The sequence below is a fragment of the Moschus berezovskii genome, chromosome 17 (assembly GCF_049115385.1).
Source record: "Moschus berezovskii isolate FMDL1 chromosome 17, NW_MosBer_1.0, whole genome shotgun sequence".
Classification (NCBI taxonomy): Eukaryota; Metazoa; Chordata; class Mammalia; order Artiodactyla; family Moschidae; genus Moschus; species Moschus berezovskii.
Window position 1 is genome coordinate 27,134,105 of NC_142476.1, and position 22,346 is coordinate 27,156,450.

The 22,346-nt window shown below is 41.9% G+C and overlaps 1 protein-coding gene across 1 annotated transcript in view; it reads left to right on the forward strand.

Moving 5' to 3' along the window:
* Positions 1–21,999, forward strand: part of COLGALT2 (collagen beta(1-O)galactosyltransferase 2) — a 122,669-nt gene extending 100,670 nt beyond the window's left edge. Inside the window, exons 7-12 of the mRNA XM_055419114.2 lie at positions 774–850; positions 4,307–4,413; positions 10,939–11,071; positions 11,265–11,392; positions 16,432–16,638; positions 18,336–21,999. Of these exons, the coding sequence (XP_055275089.2) occupies positions 774–850; positions 4,307–4,413; positions 10,939–11,071; positions 11,265–11,392; positions 16,432–16,638; positions 18,336–18,612 (929 nt within the window). The 3' untranslated portion in view covers positions 18,613–21,999. The remainder of the gene's footprint in view (positions 1–773; positions 851–4,306; positions 4,414–10,938; positions 11,072–11,264; positions 11,393–16,431; positions 16,639–18,335) is intronic.
* Positions 22,000–22,346: the final 347 nt, after the last annotated feature.

Consider the following 22,346-nt stretch of genomic DNA (forward strand, 5'->3'; position numbering starts at 1 on the left):
CTAGCCTGTTTCTGAGTTCTTTCATCATGGGCCACTATGAGTAGTAACTGGGAGTTACTGAGCATTTACTGTGTTGATTTCCTGTGGTTAGTGCTTTGCATGCAGGTCTCATTTAAATTTTATAACACTCCAAGATATGCACTTTTTTTATCTTGATTTTACACGCAAAGAAAGAAACAAACTTAGAGAGGTCATCTATCTGCTCCAGACCTTCACAGACCAAAGTTTAGACCCAAATCATCTGACTCCAAGAGCCTTCACCCTTAATCATTACCCTGAATGTCCTTCCAAGTTTGGAATGGACATGTATGCACTGCTATATTTAAGATGGATAACCAGTAGGGACCTACCGTATGGCACATGGTACTCTGTTCAATGTTACATGGCAGACTATATGGGAGGGGATTTGGGGGAAGAACGGATGCATATACATGTATGGCTGAGCCTCTTTGCTGTCTACCTGAAACTATTACAACGTTGTTAATTGGCTATACCCAGTAAAAATCTTTAAAACTGTCCTCCACATATTCTTAAAAATAGGTCTTCAGGGAAATGGAGCAAATGTTGCAGTCTGCATAAAAGCAAGTGCTCTCAAAACCAGCACGGTGACCGTTGGGGTTCTTGTGTAGCCACTTAATTCTGGAAAACTACCGAGCAGTTATTCCCTGCCCTGGCCATGCAGGTTGTGTTTCTAGAGGTCCGGCTGTGAATGGGATGCTGTTCTCGGAAACGCTCACTAACAAAGCACTCTGCATGTTTCTTGTGTCTTCCAGTTGACGGTCCTCCAATGGAGCCTTCCCAGTTTGTCTCAGTTGCCCCTAAATATCCCGACAAGATGGGGTTTGATGAGGTAGGCGAGGCTTCTGTGTCTGTGTGCCCCTGTATGTGTGCGCATGTGTACATCACGCTTACATGTTTGTATCAGAACAAGAAGCCTGGGCACGTGCCTGAGAGTCAGTCAGATCAGCTTGGCTGCTGAAAAGAAACTGAGGTCTTGGAAAGGGTTCTCAGTGTTTATTCACTTATCTTAAAAAAGGAGTATCATGGTAAAAGTGAATTAATCATTGAGTCAGAAAGATGCTACTTATTAGGCATGAAAGTAATATTTTCTAAGAGCAGATATTGCCATATTTTATCAAGATTCAAGGGTAGGGTAAAGAAGATATATGTTTTAGGTTTTAGAGGACTTTAACTTTACTCTGAGTAAGTGGAAACCATTCTGGAACATTCTTTGCTTTATCTTCTCTTTGCTGTTCTTCTGTGGGAAAAATCGGAGGGCAGGGTTTAGAGGACAAAGGAAAAGAGAAGAAAGAAACCCATTCTAAAATTGATTTTTGCAGCAGGCAAGAACTTCATAATAATACTTCAAGGGCTATATTTACTATTGCGCTTTAATTGTATAACGATTGAGAAGAAATGTAACAAGATGCCTGTCTTAGTGATATGCTCAGCAGAACCAGAATTGTGACTCCAAAATCACTGAATCCTTCATGGGTCCCTCATGTCACATAACTGCTGATCCATGTTCAGGAACTTGATGATCTGGAGGCTGGGATGGTGCCTTGGGAATCCGCAAACTACGATGGAACTTTTCCATGAATCTGTGATGTGTTATAAGCCAAACTTTGTGCTCTATGCTCATTGCCACTGATTCATTGGAAGGAAATGCGTTGTTTATCTCCCTGTACTATGTCATATGGGTCTCCAAAGTACAGCCATCTTAAATTCCTGCTGGAACTGGAAGTTGGGGTTTATTCTATAAAATTTATTTGTTGGCAGATTTCAGAAATGGAAAGGAGTATTTCTTGAATATTAATTGGAAAGGAGTTAGAAACTATCATGCTATTTCTCCAGAGGGCAAGATGAGATTAGATGGTTTTAAGTGTAATAGAGATGAATTAGACTAAAGTAGAGAAGAATTAAAGTGTAGATAGTTTTATAAACAGTCAGGGCTTCAGAAAAGTTGGCCCACCCCAGATACTGAACTGGCTTCCACATATTACTTACAGCTCTCCTTTTCTGCAGCTCTCACCAACTCTCAGGTCTCCAGGTAAAAGAACCCAAGGGTCTTTATGTATACTCATTTTTCCCTCTATAAACACGTTCTGATGAGGATCAAATCAGAGCAAATACCATGGGACAAAAGCAGGATCTTCTAGCTCTGGTCTTCCATTTGCAAGGACTGGGTCACTTTTAGAAGCCTTCTGAAAAAGGACAACTCTATGGAGATATAGACATGGGGACTCTGCTCTCCTGAGCCCTGGTAGTCCTCTTTCTGTTTGGAACAGAGATAGGATAGTAGAAAAAGGAATCTCAGGGCTTTTTCAACCTTCCCTGTACTCTGTGACCTTGTTGGGGTGTCTGGGCTGCATTTGGCTGGGTGGCGTTTTGTCTGTTTACTATTCACTAAGTATGAGCAAGCCGTCTGTGTTTTCCCTTCATGGCTGCAGTTTTTATTGCACTTGTCCTGGCAGGACCCCGGATGGGATTATTATTTACCAAAGTCTTCCCAGACTAGAGGTCTTGGGTCTGAGGGGACTTTTTGTTGTATTTCTGTTAGTTTTTTGTTTTGTTTTGCTCTCCTGGCCTGACCTCAGGTAGCTCCATGTGTACACATGAGGAAATGCCCATTCCTGCCCATAGCCTTAAAATCAGGAGATGAAATGTGTTCCCATCACAGTAGGATTCTAAACAGGAAGAAAATGACATATAAATGAACACAACTCGTTAAGTTATAAAATCCCAAGTAACAGGGCAAATAGAGTTACCACAGAAATTGTTTTTTAAAAAAGAATTGCCCAGTTAGATAAACAGTGGAGGTAATAAAATCATGGCATGTACCTAATCCACTTCGTTCTGATTCAGATGGATGATTTTTTCAAAGAAGACATCTTGCTCCCCCATCCGTTCTTTTCCTTGAGCTGTAAAGTGCATGGAAGTGAGACTATTTTATAAGGAAGAGTTGAAATTTTACTTAATTCAGCTTTTGATCTGATAAAACATATAACATCTTGATACTACATTCAGAATGATTGTGTGAACCATGGTTTAACCCTCAGTAAAGTCAAAACTCCAGCCTGCTTATATGACATGACTTCTTCTTTATTCTAGACATAATGCAAATTTTATCATAAACCACATATTATAGACAATTTAATCCATATTGGCCTTGAAAGATGAGATGGCCCAACTCCCTGTTTTTACAAACAAGGGAACTGGACTTCGTAACATTAGATGTCTTCCTCAAAGTCATCTAGATGGGTCATTAGGATGAAGCCAGTGTTGTCCAGCTTATTCCTGCAGGCTTCTCCTTTCCCACGCTATTCAGTATTTCTCTCTGGCAACTGAAGTTTCCCTCTCTTGCAGGACTAGATTAATGTACAAAGTAAGTTTATTACTACTCATAGAAAAGGACCTTATTAAAGCCCTTCGTTACCTGTAACAACTTTTATGAGGCTTTGGGTTCTTCTGTGGCTCCTTCAATCTGGGAATAATCAGACCAGCCTCCTCATCTGTGTAACTCCCAGTAGCAGCCTCATGATAGGTGTGTGTTTCATGCAGTCATCAGGAATTTCGGGGCTACTGTGAGGAGCTGCCGGAAGACCCAGCCCTCATGGGGGACAATCTGATGCACATTTTGGGGACTTCATGGACCAGTACATGTCTTCTCTTCCCTCAGATCCATGTAGTATGGAAAGTATGACTCTCCCTAAAGGGCTACTCCCAGGGGCAGAGTCCTTTTTCTTTACTTGTTTCAGAAAAAGTCTACAAGAGTTGAAGAGTTCTGGTAAAGAAGCTATGAAAATTAAGACCTTAAGATTAAGAACTTAATTCAATTTGGAACTCTTGGTAATAAAAGGAATTTGTTAAGACTAGATTTTTCTTACTCTTGGAATGACTTTAAATTTTTCTACAGAGGTTACAAATTACAAGAATAACTAATATTTTGTACCCAGGTGATAGGAATAATATTACTTCCATTTTACACATGAGGAAACTGAGGTGTAGGAATTGGACCAACGCAAATACTTAGCAGATTTAGGTCTTGATAAATCTAGCCACTTGCGAAACTTCTTCCTTCCCCTTGGTCTTATATGTTTTGGGTTTAATTCACCTTTGTCCTCCTGAAGAATAACTTTTTGACCTGATATGAAATACAAATAAATCTCCCCCCCACCGTTTTCCCTAACTTTTCCACTCCTTATTCTAACTAAAGCTTTGTTCCTTATACTTCCTTTGCTTTTCAACAGCCTAAAATAAAAACTGAGTAATCTGTATTTCTTTTCCTTTTTTCTTCTTGTATTAGATTTTCATGATAAACCTCAAGCGCAGAAAGGATAGGCGAGACCGGATGTTACGCACCCTGTATGAACAGGAGATTGAGGTCAAGATTGTGGAGGCTGTGGATGGAAAGTGAGTTGGATTTTCTCCTCGAACCCTTGCTGCTGTGGCTGGAGTAGAGATGCACCCTCTCCAACTGAGGTTTAGTCCCAGTGGGCGGAATCTGCAGTCATTGTGAGATAGACATGCTTTCACAGTGCAGCCTATTTTGGGAAAACTTTATGACTCATAGGATCTTATATATGTTAATTTCACTGAGTAGAGCAGAAATCCACTCATCATCCTGTGCTCTCTGGTCTTCACTATTGCTGAAGGCTTGCCCTGGATGTGATTTTCCACTGTCTCCGGGGGTTCTTGCAATGGTCGTGGTGGTTTCCAGCCCTGTAGTGCCTTGGAAGGAATGTGTTCAGAGTTGCATTCAGAGCCTGATTTAGAGCAAAACATCTTACCTTGTGTGACTTGACCTGAAGAAAATAAGTGGAAAAAATGCATAACAGTCCGTGTGTCCTGTTGCATGAGGTGCTTGCCACCGTCTGCCTGGGCTGATCACTTTTTCCAGGAACATGGCAGAAAACTTACATACAGTACCAGGTTGGATTCCTTCAAGAGTTTTTGTTATTGATGTTGTTATTTTGTTTTGTTTTGCTTTGCCCTTTGACACTCTATTATTTCAGGGAGTATGTTAGTTACTCAGTCATGTCTTACTCTTTGTGATCCCATGGACTGTAGCCCACCAGGCTCCTCTGTTCTCCAGGCAAGAATACTGGAGTGGGTAGCCATTCCCTTTTCCAGGAGATCTTCCGTACCCAGAGAGTGAACCCTGCTCTCCCACATTGCAGGCAAATTCTTTACCGTCTGAGCCACCAGGGATATTTGCAAAGCCTCCTATTCCATGTTATATGTGAATTTGGAATATGAATGACTCTAAGGAATATGGCTAGAAGCTCTTGTGGAAGTTTTTTTTATGACTCTTTTAGAGAATCTCATCAGTGTTTCTCAAAGTGTGGCCTGGACACCCCTGTCACAGTCCCCAGGGGCTGGTTTAAGAGGGCAGCTTCCTCAGGCTCAGAGCTGCTGACTGATGTTCTGTAGGGCTGGGCTGGGAATCGGCAGTTGGAGAAGCCTCAAAGTGGTTCTTGGGTGAGGTTGCCATGTAGAATAGAGGACACCAAGTTACATTTGTCCCAAACATTCCATGGGTCTTATACTAAAAAATTAATGTTTATCTAAAATATAAATTTGACTGGATATTTTTTGTGTTTTACTTGCTAAATCTGGCAACCCTATTCTTGGATGCACTAGAGTTTGGGAACCGTAGTCTCAAATACCTCTAATAACCCCAATCTCCTTCATAGACCACATGGACCAAGGAAAACTAGTTGAGCTGTAAGAGTTCTTTATGTACTCTGCATACAAGTCTCTTATCAGATGTATAATTTGCAAATATTTTTTCCCACTTTATGAGCTGTCTTTTCACTTTCATGATGGTGTCCATTGAAACACAGAAGTTAATTTGATGACGTCCAGTTTATATTTTTGTTGTTGATTGTGCTTTTGGTGTCATATCTAAGAATCCATTACCAAATCCAAAGCCATAAGACTTGGTTCTGTCTTTTCTTCTAAGAGTTTCATAGTTTTATGTTTTATATGTATCTCTTACACATTAGATCTTTGATTTATTTTGAGTTAGTTTTTATATGATGTGAGGTAGGGGTCCAATTCATTCTTTGTTTCTCATTCATTCTTTTGTACAAAGTTATCTGGTTGTCTCTGCACCACTTGCTAAAAGATCATTCTTTACTGAATTGTCTTAGCAGCCTTGTCAAAAATTAATTCAATAGAAGGGTTTATTGCTGGATTCTCAATTCTGTTCCATCGATGCAAATGCCAATCCTTATTCCTCACAGTAGCTTCTTATGTGTAAGGAAGTCCTTCCACTTAGTTATTCTTTTTCAAGATTGTTTAGGCTATCCTAGGTCTCTTGGATTTCCGTATAAATTTTAGCATTAGCATACCATTTTCCACAAACAAAGTTTGGATTTTGATAGAAATTGCATTGATTCTGTAGGTCAGTTGAGAGAAGTACTTCTCTCTTTGTAATCTGAAGTCTTCTGATTCATGATCAGGAATATCTTTCCATTTATTTAGATCTTTAATTCTTGGATTGATGTTTTATCATTCTTACTTGCACATCTTGCATTAATTTTGTTAAACTTATTCTCAAGTATTTTACTCTTTTTGATGTTATGATAAGTGGAATTGTTTCCTTCATTTCATTTTTATATTGCAGATTGCTAAGTGCATAGAAATAGTTGATTTTTGTACACTGATCTTGTTCCTGCAACCTTGCTGAACTCATGTATTTTAGTTCTCATGTTTGTGTGTAAGTATGATCAGGCCATTCAAGGTGACTCCCCTCTTGTTCTCTGTACATCTCCTACTAGACAAGACCTTGCTTCACTCACATGACTGTTGAACCCTCTTAATCATAGGGCTTAATCAGTAACTGACGACATGCTTGCCCCTGCCCCAGTCACTGGTTTCCTTGGTAACTGATGAGCAATGTGATGTTAATTCCCCCTTTAAATGGTAGCCTCTTTCTCAGCCAAGTAGTGAAGACTGCTGCACTGTCTGGCCTCTTGTCTGTCACACAAGAGAGTGACATGCTCCAGGATCTTTGGCTTCAGACTTGTAATATCCCTCTGTCCAATAAACCATTAATGTCTCTGTCACTGTCTCTGGGCTCTTTCTTTGGTCTCAGGGCTGACTAAATAACAAGGCTTGCAGTCCTGGGAGGTGCAACCCAACAGTTGTCAAGCCAGCCAGAGGCTGAGGAAACTCCCATGAGCACCAAGATGTTGTCTAATAAGGATGAGGAACAAAAAGTTGTGGGGGTAATCCTTGGCTAAATCCTCAAGTACAATGTTGGATAGAAATGATAAGAGTGGACAGGCTTGGCTTGTTCCTGTTATTAAGGAGAAACATTTAGTCCTTCACCATTAAATAGGGTAATTGGCTCTGGAGTTTTCGCAGATGTCCTTGATTGGGTTGAGTGTTTCTATCTTGAAAGCGTGATGGTGTCTTAGTTTGTTTGCTGCTATAATAAATTAACATAGACCAAGTGGCTCAAATAACAAACATTTGTCAAAGTTCCAGAGGCTGGGAAGTTCCAGAGAAGGGTGCCAGCATGGCCAGATTATGGTTAGAGACCTCGTCCTGCTTTGTGGGCTTCGCTGGTGGCTCAATGGTAAAAGAATCCGCCTGCCAATGCAGGAGCTGCAGGTTCGATCCCTGGGTCAGGAGGATCCCCTGGTGAAGGAAATGGCAACCCACTCCAGTATTCTTGCTTTGGAAATCCCATGAACTGAGGAGCCTGGTAGGCTACAGTCCACGGGGTCACAGAGTCAGACCCAACTTAGCAACTCAGCATGATCTTTTTCCTCTTGCTGTATTCTCCTATGGCAGAGAGCAAAGAGAGGGGAGAAAGCAAGGTTTTGCTTTCTTATAAGGGCACTAATCTTATTTACAAAAGTTCTACCTTAGGACCTACGGCTCCACCTCCTTATCAATATGTGAACTTGGGGGAATATAAATAGTTAATCTATATACAGTTGGATTTTTGTCAAATTTTATGTCTATTTAGATGATTGTGGAATTTTCGTCTGTTAATAATGATGTGTCACTTTTTTTTTTTCACATGTTAAACGAACCTTTCAATCCTGGGATAAATCCCATTTGATCCTCATGTATCATCCCTCTTCTCTGATGCTGGATTCTGTTTCCTAGTATTTTCTTGGGGATTTTTCTATTTATCTTAAGGGATATCGGTCTCTCATCTTCTTGTAATGTTTTTCTGGTTGTGTATCAGGATGATACTTCATAGAATAAGTTGGGAAGTGCACCCTCTTCAATTTTTGGTAAGGGTTTGAAAGATTTGTGTTAATTCTTTAAATGTTTGGCAGAATTCTAAATTCTTTACTGAAGCTATCTGGTCCTGGACCATATTTTGGAACTTTTTTTTTTATCTTTACAAATTCAGCTTCTTTAACTGTTATAGGTATTCAGAATTTCTATTTCTTGAGTTGGTTTGTTTCTTTTGAGCAATGTGCACATTTTATCTAGATTATCTGATTTGTTGATGTATAATTGTTCATAGTATTTTCTTGTAATCCTCTTTATTTCCATAAGACCAGTAGGGATTGCTCCCTCTTTCACTCTTAATTTCTAATAATTTGAGTCTACTCTTTTTAGTTGGCTAAAAGGGTTATCAATTTTGTTCTTTACCAAAGAACCAACTTTTGATCTTGTTTTTGTCTGCTATTCTATTCTGTTTCATTTATTTCCTTCTTTCTGCTTGCTTTGCATTGAGTTTGCTCTGTTCCCAGTTTCTTAAAATGGAAAAGCAGATTATTTAAGATTTTTTTTTTTTTAAGCATAGACATTTGTACCTGTAACTAGCCCTCTAAGCACTGCATTAGGTGCATCTTGTAAGGCTTGGTATGCTGTTTTCATTTTCATTTGTCTCAAAATATTTTCTCATTTCCTGTGTGGTTTCTTTGACTCATTGGCTATCTAGGAGTATACTGTTTAATTTCACATATTTGTGAATTTTCCAAGTTTCCTATCAATTTTTAATTTCAGTGTGGTTGTAGAACATACTTTGTATGAATTCAACCATTTAAAATGTACTGAGGCTTTATTTGTGTTCTAATAGTCTAACATATGGTCTATCTTAGAGAATGCTGCACATACAGTTGAAGAACGTGTATTTTGCTGTTGTTGCCTTTCATTTCAGTGTCAAATCCAAAAAATCATCACCAAAGCAGTGTCAAGGAGTTTTATCCCCTTGTTTTCTTCTCAGTTCAGTTCAGTTCAGTCGCTCAGTCGTGTCCGACTCTTTGCGACCCCATGAATCACAGCACGCCAGGCCTCCCTGTCCATCACCAACTCCCGGAGTTCACTCAAACTCATGTCCATCGAGTCGGTGATGCCGTCCAGCCATCTCATTTTCTGTCGTCCCCGTCTCCTCCCGCCCCCAATCCCTCCCAGCATCAGAGTCTTTTCCAGTGAGGCAACTCGTCACATGAGGTGGCCAAAGTATTGGAGTTTCAGCTTTAGCATCAGTCCTTCCAATGAACACCCAGGATTGATCTCCTCTAGAATGGACTGGTTGGATATCCTTGCAGTCCAAGGGACTCTCAAGAGCCTTCTTCAGCACCACAGTTTAAAAGCATCAATTCTTCGGCGATTCTAGGACCCTACTATTAATATGAACTTGATGGCTATAAATTAAGATGTTAATTATAATCCCAAGGGCAATCACTAATAACTAAAAATATACAGAAATATAAACAAAGGAAGTAAGATGTTAAAGTGCAAAATATTGAATCCTTATATTGTACACCTGAAACTAATGTTATTTGTCAGTTATATCTCAATAATAAAGTACCAACTTCAATACTATGGGAAAACTTAACGGCTATATAGCTTTATTCCTTCCCCTTCCTTTGTTCTATTGCCACACTAATTATTTCTTTATATGCTCTTTATACATTGTTTGCTCTCACTGCTTTATGCAGCTATAATTTAAATCAGATAAGGGAAAAAGTTATGAACAAAAGAATACTTACACTGTTTATGTTTACCTATCCCAGGTGGCGCTAGTGGTAAAGAACCTGCCTGATAACACAAGAGACATAAGAGACACGGGTTCAATCCCTGGGTTGGGAAGATCCCCTGGAGGAGGGCATGGCAACCCACTCCAGTATTCTTGCCTGGAGAATCTCATGGACAGAAGAGCCTGGCAGGCTGCAGTCCATCGGGTCATAAAGAGTCGAACACAACTGATGTGACTTACCATGAACACAAACACCTGCACTTCCATTTACTAACGCTTTTATTTCTTTATGTGGATCTGAGTTATTCTCTAGTTTCCTTTCATGTTAGCCTGAGGGATTCCCTTTAGCATTTCTCGTAGAGCAGGTCTACTAGTGACGCTGTTTTTGTTTATCTGGGACATCCTGGTTTTTCCATTTTTGAGGTCTAGCTTGACTGGATACAGCATTCTTAGTTGACAGTCTCTCTGAGTCGGCACTGAATATGTCAACCTCCTGGCCTCCGAGGTTTCAGATGAGAATCAGCTATTAACCTTACTGAGAATACTTTGTTTGTGGTGAGTCACTTCTCTTGCTTACATGACTCTCTCTCTGCATTTTAATTTTTAGCTCCAAAGGAAAGATGTACACATGTGTACAATTCCTCTTATGATTCTTTCCTGTCCTCATTCCTTCCAGTGTTTAATAATATTTAATGTTTCTATTAGCCACTCTCCTTCATTAGGAAAATACTTTTTCAAAGGTGCCAAAAAACTGATGATACTTACAACTACGTTGGGTGTTGTGAGGGATTCATAAAATATAAGACTGCATCTTAGCTTCACAAAGCTCATAATGCTACAACACACTAACCCTGAGGAGCTTCTAAGGAGCCCTGCTCAGTGTGCATAAGGGCCCTGGGGAATACACAGACCTCTCCCTCCTGGCTTCTACGGTGGGGACCTCTCAATGTGTTAATTTAGGGGCATGTTCTGTCTTACAGGGCACTCAACACAAGCCAGCTGAAGGCCCTGAATATTGAAATGCTGCCTGGATATCGAGATCCCTACTCCTCCAGGCCTCTAACCAGGGGTGAAATTGGCTGCTTCCTTAGCCACTACTCTGTTTGGAAAGAGGTGAATAAGGCTTCATTCAGATGTGCAGTTCTGTAATGAGAAGGGAGGAGAGTGGGACCATTTTACTGTTGAACCTTTGCCGAGATTCGAGTTACGAGCTCTTATGTGTTGTGCTGCTATACTTTTGACTTTTTAATACCTAGATAAATAAGTATCAACTTTTCTTAGGGTATCTTCCCCCTGGCCTTTACAGGTTATTGACCGGGAGCTGGAGAAGACTCTTGTCATTGAGGATGATGTGCGTTTTGAACATCAATTTAAAAAGAAGCTGATGAAGCTGATGGATGACATTGATCGAGTTCAGCTGGATTGGGAGCTGATGTGAGTGACAAGACAACAAGCTTTTCTAAGAGTACTGAGAACCTTTCAGTTCTTTCAGAACTGGGAGCTCCAACTCACAGGAGGTGGGGCTTAAGCTTCCACTTACCTGGCTTTCTCTCCATATGTGTTCCCAGCAACAAGAAATAGGTTGGGGATACCCACTGGTTTGAGGGCTTCCCTGATGGTTCAGATGGTAAAGAGCCCACCTGCAATGCAAAGATCTGGGTTTGATCCCTGGGTTGGGAAGATCCCTTGGGGAAGGAAATGGCTACTCACTCTGGTATTCTTGCCTGGGGAATCCCATAGACAGAGGAATCTTGCAGGGTCTCAAAGAGTTGGACATGAATGAGTGACTAACACTTTCACTTTTGCATCTATATACTCTTTGGGATGAGAAAGTATGGGAAATTCTTTGAGACTTGGAATCTGCCTGCAGATCTGGGGTTTTCAGAATGAGCATTTACCTGAAAACACAGCAGAAATCCACCCATGAAGCAGCGTGGTGCATAGAGCATGTCCAGGGAGGACCGATGCCAGGGCAAGGGTCCTGTGTCACACTTGAGCATCAGCTCCCTGGAGGATGGGTTTCCTCTGCAGTCTCTGATGGTGTTTGTGTGAGGAGGGGAGAGGGGGTTGGAAGGTCAGTGGGAGAGTACCTGTTGGGGAGGGGAGCTGTACAGATGGGGAGAACACTGACAGCTGGGTTTGGAGAGTCAGAGGCTGACTTAGGAAAACCAGACTCACCAAGGGAGTCCTGGCTCTGAGCTGACATTTAGTTAATGCTCATTGCCTGCTGCCTCTGGGAACTGAGCGCTTGCTGTCTCTCATCTCATTTTACAATGAGATGACACTTTTTACTTCTCTCCAATGAGGCAGAAAGTTCCCAAGCGTCATACTCACTTCCCAGCTGTGTGTCAAAGGCAATTTCATCAGATCAGAGGCTGTTCCTTTAGCAGCTGCAGCCCACAAGCTTTCCCGTTCCTCCCATCCTCGGAGGGAAACTTAACTATGCACTCGGGTGGAATACTTGTTCTCTTAGAAAATGTACCATTCTGAGCTCAGAGGAAACCTAGTAATGGCTCGGGTGACTGTGGGAATTAGACCCAGGACTGTGTAATAAAGAGACTGGCTCCGGGTCGGGTATCAGTCATGTGATGAGATTCTGCACTGTCTATTCTGATCGTTGTCCCTAGAATCCTCTAGTTCTCGTACCTCAGGCTTTCTGAGTCTGTGTCCCTGCAGCCTGTGGTTTAGGCCCCACAGGCATGGAGCTTGAAAGCTATTTCATCCTTACGTGATATGTACAAAGGCAACTTTCACTTAAGCCTTGGAATCGGAGGACTGGACTTGGGGAGTCTAAGGCTTAGAATTGACATATATCCTTGTTCACTTGTTTTGGTGATGCATTTCTCAGGAAAGCTTACCAATGGATCCAAGAAAGAAGAGTTATTGTTCTGATAAGGACACGGCAGATGGAGCGGGGGAGATGTTTTCTAAATTTCCATGACTGATCAAGTGCAAGTGTTCCATTGAAATCTGTTATCTAATCACAAAGAATTATAGCTGTTTCCAATTTTTCACATCTCACTTTATAAAAGGAATAAAGCAAATGTACTTAAACTCAAAATATGAAAGCATATAGACTGTCTGTGACAGCAATATTAAATTTCTCCAGAAAAAGGAAATAGTAAGCGGGGAAAAATAGAACAAGGTATTGAAATCATCTAGGGCAGCATGTCCAATAAAAATATGTGAGACATATCATTTAAAATGTTCTGTGTGTGCCCAGTCATATGTGATTCTTTTCTACCCCATGGCCTGTAGCCCACAAGGCTCCTCTGTCCATGGGATTTTCCACGCAAGAACACTGGAGTGGGTCGCCATTTCCTCCTCCAGAGGATCTTCCCGACCCAGGGATCAAGTCTGTATCTCTTGTGCCTCCCGAGTTGATGGGTGAATTCTTTACTACTGCACCATCTGGGAAGTCACATCATTTAAAATTTTCTGCTAATCATATTAAAAAGATTAAAATAGGTGAAATTAACTTTAATAATACATTTTATTTAATCTAACATATCCAAATATTATTTTAAAATATAATCAGTATTTGAAAACTATTAATGAATTAGTCTATATTCTTTTTTCATTCAGTCTTCAAAATCCAATATGTATTTAATGCATACAACACACCTCAGTCCATGTGCTAAATTTTCAACTGTTGAAGTAAACTGTAGCCCTACCAAAATAATACGTTTCGAATAAGAGAAAAAATATTTTACACATCTTCGATTTTAAAATTACAGTTTAAATTTAGTATAACAAATTGAGTATAAGCTTAGTTCCTCAGTCCCTCTGGTCGCAATTTAGGTGTTCAGTAGGATTTTCTCTTTTATTTGATACATGAGAGAAATTCAGTCTCTTTGTTTTGATGAGGCAGTGGTTGAGAGTTGGCTCTGTTTATCTCCAGAAGAACTGAAGGTGAACACAGACTTATTCTATATATCCTAGGATGTTTCAATGAGGAGGACAGCCTAAATATTGAAAAAGATGGTTTTTAGAGCAATGTATTGGAATTCAGCTTTCTCTGACAGGCAGAGAGCCAGATCTCTTCAGCTTGGTCCAGGCAAGCAGAAGCAACTAGGCTCCAGACAAGAGTAATGGGTCACAGATCCATGGGTAGACTAGGGATGGGGAGAATGGTTGAGGGTACATCCTGTGTTGCAGAAGTAGTTCATGGAGGCAGCATGGGCAGAGATGGGTGAGGGAAAGCAAACCATGCAAGTGGTGACATTCATTCTTTCTCAGAGGAAACACTCTTGAGCTACTCTTGGGGTCCTAGGTCTTTCACTTTGGAGTGTATATTTTCTAAAGCATTTTCTTTCTTGTGTTTACCACCAGCATTTGGACAACTGTGCAGAAAATATCAAGTCCCCAGACTGAAACTCTAGGGACTTGAAAGCAAACTTGGGATTCTCACATCTGGTCTTTGTTGTCCCCTTCCAACCTCTATAAACACAGCTGAAAATCCTACACTACCTTTGGGAAATGATCTGAAAAAAATCTGCTTTTTTCATGAAATTTTTTAAAGATTTTTTTAAAAAATATTGGAATACAGTTGATTTACAATTTTGTGTTAGTTTCAAGTGTATAGCAAAGTGATTCATTTATATTTGAGATTCTTTTCCCATAAAGGTTATTACAAAATATCTTGAGTATAGGTCCCTGTTGATCATCTGTTGGATACATAATAGTGTGTATGTGTTAATCCCAACCTCCTAACTTATTCCTCCCAACACCTTATCCTTTTGGTAACTATAAGTTTGTTATCTAAGTCTGTGACATATTTTGTAAATAAGTTTGTGTGTATCATTTTTTCAGATTCCATATGTTAGTGATATCATATACTTGTCTCTCTGTCTGACTTAATTCACTTAGTATGATAATCTTTAAGTTCATCCCTGTTTCTACAAGTAGTATTATTTCATTCTTTTTTATGGCTGAGTAATGTTCCATTGTGTATATGTATCACATCTTCTTTATCCATTTCTCTGTTGATGGAAATTTAAGTTGCTTCCATGTCCTGGCTATTATAAATAGTGCTGCTATGAACACTGGGTGTATGTATCTTTTCAGATCATGGTTTTCTCTGGGTATATGCTCAGGAGTGGGGTTGCTAGATCATATAGCAGTTCTAGTTTTAGTTTTTTAAGTAAAAAGACTTGAAAAATTTTGTATCCTGCAACTTTACTAAATTCATTGATGTTCTAGTAGTTTTTGGTAGCGTCTTTAGGATTTCTTATGTCTAGGATCATACCATTTGCAACAGTGGACAGTTTAACTTCTTTTCTAGTTTGGATTCCCTTTCTTTCTTTTCCTTCTCTGATCACTGTGGAGGACTTCTGAAACTATGTTGAATAGAAGTGGTGACAGTGAACATCTTAGAGGAAATGTTCTCAGCTTTCCATCTTTCAAAATGATACTAGCTGTAAGTTTGTCATATTTGGCCTTTATTATTTGAAGTAGGTTTCTTCTGTGCTTTTCTGGAGAGTTTTGTTTAAAAAAAAAAAAGGGTATTGAATTTTGTCAAAAGTTTTTTTTCTGAATATATTGAGATGATCATGTTTTTATTCCTTTAAATATTATTTTTAAATAATATTTATACTCACTGGCTCACACTAGTGAGTATTCCCTGGTATGTCTGCCACCAGTGTCCTTGCCCCCACAATGAGTCATAACCACTCCCCCATCTACCCAGGAAACACTCCAAGACCATCAGGTAGCTTTGTCCCATGCTTCTCTGAAGTCACTGCTTTTACCCAGGTCCTGCTGTGCACAAGACTTTGTGTGTACCCTTCAGGAGTGGAGTTTCTGTTTCCCCCATTCCTGTGGAGCTCCTGCAATCAAGCCCCCTGGCCTTGAAAGCTGAGTGCTTTGAAGGCAGACCTCCTCTTGATGGCAGACCCCCAGACTGGGGAGCCTGCCATGAGGTTAAGAACTCTCACCCTTGTGGGAGAACTTATGAGAAATAATTATTTTTCCCCTTTGTGAATCATCCACCTGGTGGGTACAGGATTTGATGCTATCACAAATGTGCACTTCCTTCCATCTCATTGTGACTTCTTTGTATTTGGGTGTAGAATATCTTCGTTGATAGGTTCTGGTCTTTTTTGTCGATAGTCATTCAGCAGTTAGCTGTGATATTGGTGTTTTTGTGAGAGGAGGTGAGCTCAAGTCCTTCTACTCCACCATCTTGTCTCCAACTTCTGAAAGATCTTTTAATCTCTACGTTTCAACTTTCAGGCCTTAACAGCCTGCTAGGCAAGGATAGTTGGGCTATTGATCAGTGGAACCACAGCAGTGGCCTGAAATTGACGGAAGAGGTTGACAACCATGATTGATGTGCTGTGCCCTGTTGTGTGACACATTTAAATAAGACACAGTTGGTCCAAGCTTTCAAAAGTGTCTGCAAAGCTGTGCTCCATTCTTATGGATGTCTAATACTCAAATTGGAATTTTCTCCTTCACCCGTTTCCTTTTAGTTATATTGGTAGGAAGAGGATGCAAGTAAAAGAACCAGAGAAAGCTGTGCCCAATGTGGTAAATCTGGTTGAAGCTGACTATTCCTACTGGACGCTCGGCTATGTCATCTCTCTGGAAGGAGCACAGAAGCTGGTTGGAGCAGATCCTTTTGGGAAGATGCTACCAGTGGATGAGTTTCTGCCAATCATGTACAACAAGCATCCTGTGTGAGTTGCCCTTAACTACCTGCCTGTCCCTTGAACATAATTCATTCATGAATTATGCTACTTGGTTTTGGGTAATACTTGATATTTTTAAAGGGGTACTCCTTTCCTAAATGATATTTCCATAATCATGACAAGAGAGGCCAACTCGAGTGATTACCCCCTTTTACAAACAGGGCAGAAATGGTGAGTCTTGCATAGGAGTCCTCTTTAATACCCAGTGAGGAGCTTAACTGCACATAACATGCCCGGTCCTCTCATCTTTGATTTTCCTACTTCCATAAACCCATACACCTCAAGGTGAAGGTCATCTTCCTAAGCACCTCAAATTTTTCAGTTCATTTCTTAGTCCATTGTGTATACTGTTGGCCAGACAGTGACTCACAAGCTGGTCATGAGCCCAGACTCATGAACAGTCATCGTGATATATTGTGATACCTACGATCACAGAGATGTGTTAGAGGCTCGGGGAAAGTGGGGATGGCCTCTGAGCTGGGCGTCCACAGAAAAAGACAGTGTGATGCCCAGAGTTCTCGTAGCCTGGGAGTTCAGTCTGACCTAGGGCTTGTATTAAGAACATGGTAAATGATGGATCTGTGTGTCAGTCTCCGCAGTAACCTGTGAGCCTCTGAAGCAGGAACCATCTTTTATCTCTGTGTCCTTAGAGTCTAGTCCAAATTCTACGCATGCTAACTGCTTGATCGATGCTTCCTAAATTCGTTAGTGGAGCAGGAGACCAGGTTCTAACCTTGGCTTTTCTCTCGTTGCTGGGCGATCTCCTCCCTAGATGGTCTTCTTTGTAGTAGTTCAATGTTCTTGTCCTGCATCTTGCCCATTTTGTCTCCTGTCCTCGGTAAAAATGGACAACATGTCAGAGACTGATTTTTATCTCTGCTACCTGACAGAAACATGGAGGTCAGCCATCATCCTCTTAACAGAAAGGAAATTGAAACCTAGTTGCTGAGCAGATGTCACCTCATGTAATCGGCAGAGGAGCCCTGGGAGGGAGGGCTCCTTGTCCCTTCATTTACACTCACAGGTTGCTGGACTGCAAAGCCAAGCTGGTGTGCCTCCAAGCCTACACCCCATCACTCACACCTTCACTCCAGCTCCCAGCCATCTCATTCACTAATCCAGGATCAAAGCATTTTCTACAAAGTGATCACTATTCATTCTTGTGGTCCAACAGAGCTTAAACCTTAATTTTTAGAATAAGACCTGAAATTCATTTTTAAGCTACTCTGTCTAAATTTGGATCTTCCCTTGTAGCTTAGTCAGTAAAGAATCTGCCTGCAATGCAGAAGACCCGGGTTCGATTCCTGGGTCAGGAAGATCCCCTGGAGAAGGAAATGGCAACCCATTCCAGTATTCTTGTCTGGGAAATCCCATGGACAGAGGAGCCTGGCAGGCTTTAGTCCATGGGGTCGCAAGAGTCAGACATGACTTAGTGACTAAACTACCATCTAAATTTAACAGAAATACCCTGACCTTTTTCTTTGTGTATTTGTTTAAATCATCTGAAAGTCTTAAAAAAAAAAAAAAAAACTGTTCTGTTTGTAGACTAAAGTTTTCCACAAAGGACACAATTTAAAAAACAATCAAACAAATCCATGAGAATTTAGGAGGTAACAAGCAAGACCCTTCTCCCCTGTTCTGTAAGTGTCCCGCCCCTCACCCACTGGTCCACCTCTGGTTTTCAGTGCTGAGTACATGGAGCATTACGAATCCAGGGACCTGAAAGCCTTCTCTGCAGAACCCTTGCTCATCTACCCAACGCACTACACAGGCCAGCCGGGGTATCTGAGTGACACGGAGACCTCGACCATCTGGGACAATGAGACGGTGGCCACGGACTGGGACAGGACACATGCCTGGAAGTCCCGGAAGCAAAGTCGCATCCATCACAATGCTAAGAACACAGAGGCCCTGCCGCCACCAGCCTCCCTGGACACTGCACCTTCAAGAGATGAGCTATGAAGGCTCCATGGAGGGGTTACTACACTTTGGTCTTCCTAATGGGCCAATCATCTGTTTGCTCTGGTTTCTTTAATGGTTACGGTGACCTAACCAAAGTGGTCTAAAGTGATTGATCAAAATTGGTATATTTTTTGACAGGGGAAGAGAATGGGGAAACTAAAGCCAAATCTCCTAGGATGGCTAGAAGATAGGCTTTCTGGCCACCATTAGGATGAACTTCAACCCAGACACCTTGTCCTTCAGTTCATTATGCATGTGATACTGGTTCCCACATTAAGGTTGAACGGCATAGCTCAGAGATGCTCACTCAAGGGAAAGGTGATCACCAATGCTGTCACATCAATAAATGGGTAGGCAGCCTACCCAACGGGACCATATCTAGTGGTCTGGTGGGCCCGTTTTATGTCATAGATGTGACCTTAAAAACTTGAGTATGTTCCAAGTTTGGTGGTGGGGGGTAGGAGGGCAGGAATCAAATAATTTAAAAATCAAATTAATCGGGTTTTTTCTTTAAAGGTATTTGTCATGAGCCTTATTGCAAAGTGAGCTTTGCATCTTAGTCTCCGTTATCCAACAGGTATGGGTATTTGGGTCTGTCTGAGACTTGGCCTTTGACTATCATGACAACTGAAGCTCTCATAAAGAGCTGTCCAGTTTGCCATGTGGATATATTGAATATAGTTTCATAGATATTTGAGGGTGTGTGTAGCTATTTGAAGAAAACACTCAAGCTTTGGCCTTCTTTATTATGGTCACTTGAGTTGGGATGCTCTATTTATGAAGATAAATTTAATATATAAGAGGCCGGGGCTGGTCTGTAATTGCTGTCCTAGGGGTTCATGTGCTGTCCCAGCAGGTCAGACTCTCCCATCCACCCTGAGCCTGGGAGTGAATTGCAGGCATGAGTTTCATGAGTCTGTTAAGAGACAGAGCACATGTTCAGGCCAGCAACTGTCCTTGCCTGGGATTTTCATTCTATTTCGAATTATTTATTTTTACAAAATGTTGGGGGTTCAGAGAGAGTCTGCAGGATAAGGCAGAGAAACAGATGCATCAGGCTTTCATCACTCCTGGGAAGTGGTCAGTGTAGGCTTGTTGATTCCAGGACCTGGTTTTTCTGCATTCCCCAGGCCTGTTGAATGGGAGAGTCTAAGCTTCTGGAAACAAATGATTCTCCACTTCAGGTGAGAGACCTTGGCTAGAAAGAGTGGACTGATCGACTGACATAGGCCAACACCCAGGGAAGCTCTTAGAGTCATGATCCTGGGCAGACCACCTCTCTGCTTTCTCCATAAATGGATTTTATGTAAATGCAGAGTTGGACTACATCATCTCTTCTGGTGCTGCTGTCTCTGATATCTCATGATGGTTTGCTTTAGGTATCTCTTCTCATGCCCACAAGCAGTAAAACTCAGTCTCCAGAAACCCCCGCCCCAAGCATCCTGTCCACACCGGCTCCTCTCCCCGTGTCCTGGATGTTGGACTCTGAGTTTCATGCTTGGGAACAGAGCCCCAGGGCGGCCTTGCTGATGGTACCCATGAGGGTACTGCTAACTGCTCCCCATGAAGGCCCCCGGCTGCAGGACAACCAGGCAGCTTCCCCCCACAGAACGCCAGCCTTGGCCTTCCCTCTTGACATATGGTTGGTTCTTCTACATTGACCAGTGAGCCAGGAGACGGAGGAGGGGGATCTCGGCCAACTCTGATTTTTACTGCTTAGACATGGCAGTCAGAACTTGATTCTTTGTCTAGAAAAACAGAGCATCTGGGGAGCTAGTGAAAAACCCTTAGGTGATTCCTAAGGTTTCCTTGGGTATTTTGTATTTCGCTTGAATATTTGAGTGCGTGCAAGTGTGCATGAATTTTATGTGTTTTTTTTTTTTTATAAAGAGGGTAGGAGGTGGCTGAGGTATTAGGAGTGGAAATGGAGGCAGATTGAATTAATTTTTGTGTGGTTTTGTTTAATAGAGAACATTGGTGTATTTTCTTTTTCCCTGTCAGCTGGTCTGGTGGGCTTATGAATTCTCATTCTTAAAAGACATTGTTGATAAATTCTAGAATTTTAGCTTAGGACTGTTCTACTGTGAATAAAGTTCTGGCTTTGTCAGCCCAGCCTTTGCTTCTCTTCACTCAGGTCTAGAATCCCAAGCAATGTTCTTTTGTTGTGAACATCGGGAACTGCAGATCCAGCATTTCTTTAAAAAAAAAAAAAAAAAACAACGCCTCTTCAGCAGTCCAGGGATTCCTTGACCTCGTTACTCTTCCTCCCTCCCGTCTAGCCTTAAGTCAAGACATTTGACCTTGGCAGTGTCAGAGGACTTTGCCTCCAGCCATGGCACCTGCTGTCTGCCTCTGGAAGTTAAACCCTTTCTAGATCTTGAGATGCAAGGTGGAATCTTCTGGATGGACAACCTTGACTTCAGCGGTGCTGGTGCTGCTGAGCGTGGACTGAGTGTCTACCATCTGCAGAGGACACACTGCCCGGGGCCTTGCTTTGTTCACCGGGGCTTGCTGCAGGAACTCTGGGAAGCAAGAGCTGGCATCCCAGCCTCCTCCACTGTCTGTCATGCTTTGTATCAGGATGGGGAAGTGATAAATGACTTACCTTCTGGAGCTTGTTGTGAAACAAATTAAAAACTAATGTGCAACCCTGTGATTGTTCATTGGTTCCTCCAGCGCTGATCAACAGCCCCCACTGCTGGAATTTCCAGGTTTGCACTGGCCCAAGGATGTCAGAGGCCAGAGATAATCATCACTTTGTTGTGGCAAAGAAGAGAGAGTAGTCACCAACCTTCCTGGCCAGTTGGGGGATGTTTTAGACTGCTGAAGAGGTGGGTAAGCCAGAGAGCATTCTAAGGTACAGAGAGACAGGAGTCCCCAGTGGGAGGATGTTGAGGGAGAATTCATCTTGCATTTCTGTGCTGTTGATCAGCCTATTCATCAAAAGATACTGAGACACCTGTCCCAGGCCAAAGAGCTTTATCTTGGGGCAAAAATGGGAGAACCCATGTTGGCCTCAGTGACCCCTTTGAATTTCAGGTCAAGCTCACCCCCATCCTCAGACCTCAGAATCCAGATGTGAGCACTACCTTGTTTCAAGCCCTGTGCTGGGAGCTGAGATGCTCGGAGATCTAGGAAAGGTGCCTACTGCTGTGGGGTCCGTGGTCCAGGAGAGCTGCCATGTACAGTCAGATGGTTGTCTTTCAGAGGCTGAAACAAAGGTGACCGTAGAACCCACGGAACCTGGTCATGCCGAGGAGGGGGACTGTTGAGGAGGTCCGTCGAGGGACTAGTTTTGTTGGGATTGTGACCGTGGTGTTGGGTTTGGAAGCATGCATGAGAGTTTAGGAGAGGGAGGAGATTTGGGCACTGAGGGTGGGAATGCTTGCAGGCACCCTGATGGTGTGGGGCTGTGAAAGGGCCTCCCGGGGAGTGATGGGAAGCGGGACAGGATGGAAGAGTCAGCTGTGTGCTGGAGTTGTTGACAGGTAGCAGTCTTGAGACCCAGTGAAGATGGCAAGACGTGGCAGCTACCTCTCCACACTGGGCTGTCCTCCTGAATGCAGAGGCCATTGTTTCTGGGGGAATTCTACGTTTGGTTTTTCTGCTGACAGACAATGCGGAGACTTCAAGTCAAAGGTTGGTGTCTGAAACAAAATTTCCATTCAGCTACACGCTTGGGAATCTTTTCACTTCTAGTTGGAGCAAATCCATCTAATTAGTAGCTGTAAAAT